At 49.6% G+C, this 10,661-nt stretch overlaps 1 protein-coding gene across 1 annotated transcript in view; it reads left to right on the top strand.

Annotated features, from left to right (window-relative positions):
• The window catches only part of MAPK4 (mitogen-activated protein kinase 4), a 19,164-nt gene extending 10,308 nt beyond the window's left edge, over positions 1–8,856 (top strand). The window contains exons 3-5 of the mRNA XM_010008495.1: positions 3,635–3,796; positions 6,306–6,507; positions 8,169–8,856. Coding sequence (XP_010006797.1) covers positions 3,635–3,796; positions 6,306–6,507; positions 8,169–8,856 — 1,052 coding nt within the window. The remainder of the gene's footprint in view (positions 1–3,634; positions 3,797–6,305; positions 6,508–8,168) is intronic.
• Positions 8,857–10,661: the final 1,805 nt, after the last annotated feature.

Raw genomic sequence — 10,661 nt, 5'->3', positions numbered from 1 at the left:
ATTCCTGCTTCTCTGCTTTCCAGCCCTCTGCAATCACTTAACAAGCCCCCAGCTGAGGTCAGGATACTCAGGATGATGGGTGGGGATGAAACCAGAGCTCAAAATACATAATCCTTTTGGGTGGCTTTAAAAATAGTCTCTAGAGTTGTTATGGGAAGGTCTTGGCCCCAGGCCCTGTTTTCCTGGTCTCCTCCTGTACCAGTCAGGAAAGAAGAGCTGTGGTGGGTACCCGTGGTGCCCCATCTCACCCACCATCTTTCATCTCATGTCTGAAAAGGAGGAGAATAAAAACCCAACCCCCAAACCAGACAAATACTCCCACGACACGAGGGGCTTCATCTTTGCTTTGGCTTCTCTGCTCTTTGCTTGGGAGAAGGATTTGGTCCCTGGCCAGGTGCAGCCACACTTGGCAACTGGAGGATGAGATTTCTGGGGAGTCCTGGCTCACTGGCAGGAAAATCACAGTGATGGAATTCCCAGGAAGTTGCAAACCTCCAGGAATTGCCTGATGCTGGAGAAACTGTGTTTTCTTTTGAGTGTGTGTCAGCAGCACAATTTAATTTGGGTGCTTAGCATAAGTCAGTGTAATTAGCTCTGCCTGTCTAGGGTACTTAAGCCCTGCAGTTAAATGAGGCTGATTTTTAGGAATGGGTGTCACTCCCCACAGCCCCTTCTCTGGGTGCTGTGGTGGCAAGAGCAGCTTCAGGCTTGGCAGAGCCCCGGGAGGGAACGAGAAAGTGGATGAAGCTGAAGCTGACAGGGGGTGAGCAGCACATCCCCAACAGCTGAAATCTGCTTCTCAGACCTTTAGAGAGCTCCCCAGCACCAGCAGCGTGGGAAACAGAGAAGAGCATCCCTAACTGAGCAGCTACAGCTCCCTCCAGTGTCTTCTCCACCCTCTGCTGCTGAAGCGTAGCCAGAAGGATCAGCAGTGGAAGCAGGAGAAAGTGGGAAGGAAAAAAGCTGCTTGTCATAAAATCCCAGACTGGTTTGGGTTGGAAGGGACCTTAAAGATCATCTAGTTCCAACCCCCTGCAAGGGCAGGGACACCCCCCAGCAGCCCGGGCTGCTCAAAGCTCCATCCAACCTGCCCTTCAACACTGCCAGGGATGGGGCAGCCACAGCTTCCCTGGGCAACCTGTTCTGATGTCTCACCACACAGCAAAACATTTCTTCCCAATTTCTTCTGTCCTCACACATCTCCGTGGGGTTCACCAGTGGGGCTGTGCCTGTCACCAAGAACTAGGAGGTGACATGGTGGCTTTTCCCATGGGATTGGTGCTTGCTCCCAGAGGAGACATTACCAGGGCTTGGGTGCTCATCCAGGACTTGTTTGGAAGCCCAGGGAAGGGTTTCCCATCCCAAGACACAAGAGCTCCTTATTCTCCCCTCAGGTAACCACAGCACTTTGCATTTCTTCTGTCTGTAGCTCATGTTTTGCTTTTCAGGGATTAATGCCTCCAGAAGGTCCCTAGGAATTAGATAAGCAGAGGAAAATGGTAGAGAATTGGCTTCTTGAGAGCTCTAATTCAACACTTCCAGCTTTTTTGTGGAACTAAACAGGCTGCCAGGTACCTCCAGTGAGCAGCAGCTGGAACTGCACCAAGAGGAGAGCAGCCAGGAAGCCTTTGTGACTTAATACCCTATCATTTGGATCAGAATTTGGGAATTAGCCTGACTAATGAGGGGTTTGTTTCCTCGTGGTCACCTTATTTTTCTCCTGAAGCCACGTTGTGAGCCTCTAGATGACCTAGAATGAGTTTTGCTGTAGGAAATGGACTCTTATTTGCCCAGGGTTGGTTTTAGGAGGGTGTCCCTCTTGTCTTGTGTTGCTTCTCCTATTGGTGCATCTTCTGAGGCTTTGTTCTGAGCAGAGGTGTGGTGTGATGGTGACCAGCCATGTCAGTGGTGGGTTGGGGTTAGACAACCCCAAACTGGGACCTTTTCCCTTCAGGGTGGAAGTGGCCAGAACTGCATTGAACCAAACTTTGTTGGGGTGATGATGGATGGAGACCCTTTCCCAAACTTGATGTTTGGACCTACCCTTGCCCAGGAGAGGAGTGTGTTTAGCATCAGGATTTGAGTCTGGAAACCTCCTGGAGACCCATAGGGAGCTCTGGGCTAGGGAGAGAAGCCCCTGTAAGGTGGCATGGACCTCCAAGGGATTGTCTTGTTGTTGGAATTGATGGCCCTGCCTCGAAGGACAGAATCTTTAGAGCTGGTGTTTCTGGCAGACAGCAAATCAATAGTGTGACTCAGGATTCCTGCCAGGCTGCTTCTCTGTGGAGGAAGCTGGAGATCAGCCATGGAGCTCTTGGTCACATCCAACAATGTGCTGAAGAATGGGATTAATGTTCATTAAGGAGGTGGTTGGCTCAGCTCTGCTTCTCTCAGAGCTCAGGCCTGAGCTTTGGGATGCAGGGATGAAGATGTCCTGACATGAAAAGAAAGAAGGGATTCAAAAGTCTAGGATGAATCACTTGCAGTTGTGGGGACTGTCACCATCAGAGCCTTGACTTGGTGCCCAGAAGTCAGGTGGGACCTGCTTGGAAAAGCCCTTTCCCATTGGGAGAGCACAGAGGTTGGACACGTGCATTCCTTGAAGGATGAAGTTTTGGGATGCCTGGAACTGTGTTCATGGTCTTCTTGTTGTTGGTGGGATCGTGGCAGCAGTTTTGGTCACTGCTGCACAGAGGGACTTTGCTTCTTGGTGTAGCCCAGTGCATGGCAGGGACACGTGGTGATGGTGTTGGGCACTGCCCAGCCTGGCCCCAGCTTCAGCTGGGGTTATGGACAAGCCCAGATGCAGCATTGAGTGAAGAGGGTCATCAAGTTTGAAGCTATTAGAGCCAATATCTGTTTCCTTCCATCCACAGGATGGACCTCACTGGTGGATGGTTGCTCCCGTGCCCCATGGTTTCAGCTGAGTTCAGTTTCTGCTTTGTAGCTGTTTTGAATAGATCAGAGAATCACAATTTTTTGGCTGGAAAAGATCTTTAGGATCATCCAGTCCAACCATTCCCCCAGCCCTGCCAAGGCCACCCCTGCCCCATGTCCCTCAGCACCACATCTACACGGCTTGGAAACCCCTCCAGGGATGGGGACTCCAGCCCTGCCCTGGGCAGCCTGGGCCAGGGCCTGACAACCCTGGCCAGCAAGAAATGCTGCCCAACATCCCATCTCAGCCTCCCCTGGCACCACTGCAGCCCATTTCCTCTTGTCCCATCCCTTGTTCCTGGGGAGCAGAGCCCGACCCCCCTGGCTCCAACCTCCTCTCAAGCAGCTGCAGAGCCAGAAGGTCTCCCCTCAGCCTCCTTTGCTCCACACATCTCCAGGTGAGCAGGCTGGCTGAAAAGCTGTGCTGACAGCCTCAGGGTGATTACACCCCATGGGCAAATTGTCTTCGACCCTGAGAAAAGGGGTGACCCAGCTGGGAGTCCCACCACACTTTTCTTGGAGCAAAGAGTGGTGGCTCATGTGGGGATGTCCCAGCATGGAGGGGCTGGCAGGAGATGTGACACTGTGGTGACATGGCTCCTCCTCTATGGCCATGCAGGAGGGTGGCCAAGAATACCAGCTCTTCCATGATTTCACTCCTGGATGTCTTCTCACTGCTATTTTTCTACCCGTTTAGGGGGTCACGAGCTGGAGCAGATGCAGCTTATCCTGGAAACCATCCCTGTGATCCATGAGGAAGACAAAGAGGAGCTGCTCAAAGTGATGCCCACGTTTATCAACAGCACCTGGGAAGTGAGGAAGCCGCTGCGCAAGCTGCTCCCTGAAGTGGACAGTGAAGGTACCATAGTGTCCACTGCCTTCAGCAGTGTCCTTCTCCTGAGGGACCTGTTTCCCCAGGGATCCCCAGAATCATCCTCTAGGGCCAAGCGCATGAAGGCTGGTGGATGGGAGTGGGATGTCCAGGGGTCTGTAGGGCAGGCTCCCACCTGTAGCTCACCTGTCCCCACCACCAGCCCTCCAGGTCCTTCTCACTGTCCTTCTATGGAAGGTGTGGGCTGCAGGAGAGCACCTGTGATGGAGTCACAGGTGGCTCAGAGAGAAAACAAAAAGGGTGAAATAGTCTTCCAAGGAGCTTCCAAGGTGCATCTCCTTTGTGCCAACCTTGTTTCCTTCCCTTCCCTGTGGTGGTTTGGGCCCAACAGGACAAGAAGGAACCAGCCCCGTGGCTGCTCACTCAGCTCCACACACACACACCCTGTGGGACAGGGAGGACAAAGGCCACCTAGAAGCTCATGGGTCAAGACAAAGGACAAGGAGGGTTCACCCATTGGTTATGGTCACGGGCAAAACAGATGCAGTTTGGGGAAAATAGATCAGTTTAATTGATCACTGATCAAATGCTCACAGAACAAAACGAAGAGCAGAGTTTAAATACCTCACCCCACCCCTCCCTTCTCCCATGGGCTGCAGGGGAACTTCTGCTCGGGCACCTCCTTCCCCTTCTTCCTCACCAGCTTCAGGATCTGCACTGCCTCTCCAGCTCAGCTCCTTCTCCCCTGCTTTCTGTCTCCTCAGGGCTTACACCACTTCTCTCATATGCTAATCCTGGAGGCACATCTGTTGTCTTCCTAACGACCCAGCCTTGGCCACCTGAGCTGGGGGAGCTTTTAGTAGCTCCTTCCAGGAGCCACCCCTGGAGTTCCTCCCCTGCTACCCAAACCAGCACATTCCCCTTCCTCTTCTGGAGCTGTGAGTGTTCAGCCCAGAAGGATATTTTCACGCCCTGTTCTTGCTGAGCTTTTGGCATGAACACAAACTGTGCAGTACAAGAAAATAAAGGCATCTCTGACCTCCATGAGATGGTTGCTACAAGCAGAAACGTTGTCCAAGCATGTGTCCCAAGTGCTGTAGTGAGGAGGCTGTAAAACTACCACCTTTTGAACCTCAACTTCTGCCTGGAGCAGCTTCATAGGCGTTGAGAGGTTGCAGGACAGCAGACAGAGTTGAGCTGTGTGGACCAGGCCACCTCACCTCTTCCTTCCAAGGCTTACAGCTGGTGGACCTGGCCACCTGCTTTTGGGAAGACATCAAGACCAAGCCCAGCTTATCATAGAATCTCAGACTGTTTTGGGTTGGAAGGGACCTTAAAAATCATCTAGTTCCAACCCCCCTGCATGGGCAGGGACACCTCCCACCAGGTTGCTATTATGTTGGCTGGTGTAACTCTTCATCAGAAGACAGCCACTACATGGGCTTGGCAATGGATACCCCTCAGCCTGGGGTATCCAGGGACACATCAGCTTTTTTCAGGAATGGATTTTTTTCCTGTTGTTACCAGGGGAAGAAAGGTCACCTGCCTCCCTTGCATAATTCATCAACGTTTTCATGCCTTTCTGACCTGTAATATATCTTAATATATGACTCATGATGTGTTGTCCCACCAAGCTTCCCATTGACCTTAGGAAGCTATTGATTCCTTCTTAATTAATCCAAGCCATGAAGTAATCCCCTGGGAGACAACTGGATGTGGGCTAATGTTTAAGCACTGAGGCAGGTGTGGCCTTTCCTTTCTGCTGAGTGATTTTGCCCCTAAAGAACTGGTCCTGTTCCCACAATTAACATCTTGAGTGGGGATATCTGGGAGTCTTCATGCCCTGGATAAGCACCACCTTTCGTGGCAGAGTTGGACCTTTTCACATAACTTGATTGGAAAGGATCATCCCAAAACATCCCAACAAACTCTCACTGTTTAGATTTCACTCTCATCACTTTAATTGCACCTGATTTCCTCCCTCATCATCAAAGGTTTGTGCTCCACCATCTTCCTAATTGAATTTGAGGACTCTCAATTCTTTCAATATTCATGGATAAAATGATTTCATAACGTTTGTCACACTGAAGACTTTTAAAAATGGGGTTTTATGTCTAATCCAGCTACAGTTGCTTGTAAAGATGTGAAACCAAGTTGTCCAAAAAGACAAGGTGCTTGTTGAATGGATCTGAGAGGGTGGGAGCAAATCCTGACCCCATCCAAAGGTCTTTTTTGGAGGGGATTGCAACACTGGGTGTAACATGGACATGCTGTCCCATGGAGATGTGGTGCTCTCCCCAGCATTTCTCCTGCCTTACCAGATGAGGTGACACCTGTGGCTGCAGGGTTGCTCCAGGCAGCTCCTGGGGTGGAGCAGATGGATGCAGCAAGGGCAGAAAGTGCCCATTTTAGGTGCACGTGACCTTTAATTCCTTCCTTCCTTGGAGGAGATTTGATCCAGGTGGCTCATCCTGGAAAGGACCTGGTGTGTTGCTTTTGAGGAATTAGTGAGCTTGTCTCTCCCTCTGTTCCACAGCTATTGATTTTCTGGAGAAGATCCTGACATTTAACCCCATGGATCGATTAACAGCCGAGATGGGGCTGCAACATCCCTACATGAGTCCCTATTCCTGCCCTGAGGATGAGCCAGTGTCTCAACATCCCTTCCGGATTGAGGATGAGATTGATGATATTTTACTGATGGAAGCCAACCAGAGCCAGATATCCAACTGGGACAGGTATGGGATCCAGGGCTGGGGCTGAAATGCTTCAGGGAGAGCTTGACTGGTGAGTCTGGGACCTGCTCTTCATCGGGTTCAGTCTCAAAGATCCAGGGAAGACACCAGCTTTTCCTTCTTTGTGTCATATTGGAACACCAGCTCAAGCTGGCACCTTGCTGGAGGTGAGGAGAGGTTCACCAGTGATGTCCACAGAGAGCAGATGTTGAGTCTCCACCTTCCAGTTAGGCAGTATCTCTCCACTCTTGGTTTGTTCACAGCCTGTATTGTCTTCATTTGAACTACGTGGCGTTAGATGCCACTGTGGTTCCTCCCTCTGTCCTTGTCACACCAGTGATAAAATAATGTCATTCTTGTACCTTTTGGAGCTGATTTGGGGCTCTCTATTTATCAATTTTTAAGGCACATAAACCCCAGACCTCACAGATCCAGGCTCTTTAAAAAAAAAACCAACAACAACTTGAATTAAATTAACCTCCAAATGGTTTGCAGAAAGTCCTACAGGACGTTGAGCAGCTCAAAGCCTTGAGCAGAGGTCTCACAGGTCCTAGATAACCCCTAGATAACCTGGTAACCCCAATTACCAGGCCATTCCCAGTAGCAAAGCAGGGAGAACAAACTAAGGAGCTAAGAATTAACTAGGATCACTTTCCTATAGAGCTTCTTCCAGCCGAGCTGGCTGAGGGTTTCTGCAGCATTTTTTCTCTCTGCAGAACAATTTAATATCCTCACCTTAATCCACTCCATATTTCACCAGCAATGGAAAAAATATCTAAAGAAACCCCTGGTCTTCACTTATGTTCATCTCCTTGCCTGATGGAAGAAGTTCAAGGATAGAGACTGGATGGAAAAAACAGGGAAATTAGGGAAGGTGGAAGCTTTTCTCAGGATATCCATCTTCTTTGTAACCCCATCAGGCTTCCTGCCAGTTCTAGTCACCAAAGAAACAAATCAGCTGTTGGAGGTCACTTTGTGACCCTTGGCTTTCTTGGTGTGAAACAAGAAGCTGAGACGTACTTGGTCCTGTCAAACACCTGGGGACATGGGCTGTAAATGTTGCAACATGAGTGGAGGGTTTTAGAAATGATTTTGCTGGTGTGGGACACCTGGAGAACATTTCACTGCTGGGCCAGAGAGCCCCAAAACCTGGGATAAGCGTGTTTTGTGATAGGATGAGGGGGAATTGTTCTGAACTGTAAGAGGAGAGATTTAGGTGAGACGTTAGGAAGGAATTATTTCCCATTAGGGTGGTGAGAGCCTGGCCCAGGTTGCCCAGAGAAGCTGTGGCTGCCCCATCCCTGGCAGTGTTGAAGGGCAGGTTGGATGGGGCTTGGAGCAGCCTGGGCTGGTGGGAGGTGTCCCTGCCCGTGCAGGGGGGTTGGAACCTGATGAACTTCAAGGTCCCTTCCAACCCAAACCATTCCATGATTTGATGACCAGTTGGTTTGTTTGATGGGCTTTTATTCCCACTACTGGTCCTGTCCACACAGCCTGGACAAGCCTGAGGCTCCTCACGACTCACTCAGCCCCTCTGCCTTCTTCAACGCACAAACCCCATCTCTTTCATACGAAGGAGAACTTCTCCATCTGCAGGTAACTTAGGCAGAAGAAGGCAGCTGAAGCCATCAGCTCTCTGTCTAACTGCAGTGTGTCTTTTGCAGGTACCACGTCAGCCTCTCCTCAGATTTGGAATGGAGACAGGAGAAATACCATGACATGGATGAGGTTCAGCGGGACCCCCGGGCAGGGTCTGAATCCATCGCTGAAGAAGCACAAGTTGATCCCAGGAAATATTCCCAAAGCAGCTCCGAGAGGTTTTTGGAGCTGTCCCACTCATCCATGGACAGAGTGTTTGATGCTGATTGTGGGAAATCATGTGATTACAAAGTGGGGTCACCTTCCTACTTGGACAAATTGCTGTGGAGGGACAATAAGCCCCATCATTACTCAGAGCCCAAGCTGATTTTGGATTTATCCCACTGGAAAAGAGCGACCATAGCACCTGCAGCTGAGCTGTCACTGGAAGAAGAACCATCCAACCTCTTTCTGGAGATTGCTCAGTGGGTGAAGAGCACTCAGGTGGGTCTGGAGTGTCCCAATCCTCTTCCAGAGATTCAGGAACGGAACCTGCCACCTTCTCCTCATCATCTCCACCAAGAACCCACAGAGGTGAACAGTGCAACAGATCCTGAGTTTGACTTGGATGTCTTCATCTCCAGGGCACTGAAACTTTGCACAAAACCTGAGGATCTTCCAGACAACAAGCTCAATGACATCAACGGGGCCTGCATATCTGAGCACCCCGGGGAGATGGTACAAACAGAGGTCTTCCAGAAAGAGAGGTGGTGAGGAATCCCCACCCAGGAGACCTCCCACTGGGTCTCCCTGCTCCTCTCTGGTGGTGTGGCTGCTTCTTGGGGCTGAGTGGCTTCAGTCTTTCCTTGAGCATCTGGTTTTGACACTGTCCCAAACTGCCTTTCTCTGAAAAGGCAAGCACAGACCACCTGCCCCTTTTGATGCCTTAGAAACACCTTTTAAAGGAATCAAGAGGTGGGAATGAAATCCTGAGTTTCTTCTACTGCCTTAACACTCTTGCCTTGCAACTCTCTGGGACCTGTTTGAAACTTCAGCATAGGAGGGAAAGGTGACAGTAGAGAGAAGTTTACAAACAGAAGTCAAAGCAACTTCTTTTCCTTTCTTTTTCTAGAGCATCTTAAAATGAGGAGGATTTCAAAGAAGATAAATAAAAAATCAGCATTTTTGTTGTGGTCAGAGACCCTTCCTGGTTTGATGGGTTCCCAAAATGTCCAACTCTGAGCTTCTCTGAAGCACCCGTGTGAGTACAGGAGAGGAACCATGCCAGGCAGCACCCTCAGTCAGCAGAGCATGGAACTAGAGGTACAGTTGGACCATCAGACAGGAAAAGAACTCTTGGAGAAGGTTCACAGGGAAGGAATTTAACCTTCTTGGGATTTCATTTGATTTTTTTTTCTGGTGGGAAGACAAAATTTTGGCTGAGCTCATTCTCCTTGGCTTGGTTTCTCACACCCTCTGGTATAAAGGGGCAGGTCTGAGCTCTCCAAGGCCCCATGTCAGTGTGACAACCTGGTGCTGTGAGTCCTGCTCTTGGACAGCTTCCCAGCAAATTGTGGTGGCAAGGGCTGGACAGGGTATCTCCTGGTGTGACACTGCCTGGCACCACCAGCTCCACAGACTCAGCAAGGGCACCCACCTTTGCTAATTCAAAAAAGGAATGAAAATCCCACTATTTTACCTTCTGACAAAGATGTTGAGAAGAAAACAACTGTTCCTGTGGCATTAGAGTCCTGACTGGTCACTTCCAGCTCCTTTGGAAGATGCTGTTTGTAAATAGACACAAACTCAACTGATCTACTGTAACTCCTGTTTTCATCCACACTTCTGAGCACCTTAATAATTATGAATCAGCTAACAAGAGTTTGTATCTGGAAGAAATGTCCTAGACTTATATTTAATCAAACTTGGCAGGTTGTTGGTGTTTTTTTTAATGGAAGACCTGTAAATAGTGTCAGAAAAGCCAATCTCTGCTCTCCTTGCCATCGTGTCACCATGGTCTCCAGAATGGTGGCACTACTTGGAGTTGTAAAAGAGAAACTACTGTACTTAGTAACTCCAAGGTCCATATTTAACTGTTGTTCCTCTAGGGATTCTTTCTCCCCTTTTAACAAGCAATCTACTCAATATTCTGATGTGTGACCCAAACCCACGTGAGACTCGGGTGATAATTAACAGCAGCATTTCCTGTATTAACCCTGGTTTTTGTTCTTGGTGAGATCAGGTCCAGGTTTAGCTGTAGGGGAGCTTGTGCAAGGCTTTGACAAGCACAAAACCTTGTTCTTAGTGTGAAGATCTCTCCTTAGGCTGATTAAAATGCTGTTACTCCAGCTGATTAGCAGCAGAGATAGGAAGGCTGCTGGCTGCATGGATGGGATGGGATGGGTGTCTTGGGTGCAGGAGTGGAGAAGGCATCTCGGAGGCAAATCCATTGGGTTCTGGTCTTTGCTTCAATTGTTTGGGTGCCCCCCCCCAGCAGTTTAGAATGAAGAAACACGGGAGAAACAGAGGGTTGGTTTCCAGATTGTTGCAGATTCTTGATATACCTCAACTAAAGCTCA

Source organism: Chaetura pelagica, unplaced genomic scaffold (assembly GCF_000747805.2).
Source record: "Chaetura pelagica isolate M959 unplaced genomic scaffold, ChaPel_1.0 scaffold182, whole genome shotgun sequence".
NCBI lineage: Eukaryota > Metazoa > Chordata > Aves > Apodiformes > Apodidae > Chaetura > Chaetura pelagica.
Note: the sequence above shows the minus strand (reverse complement) of the source record. Positions and strands in the feature narration are given on the sequence as shown.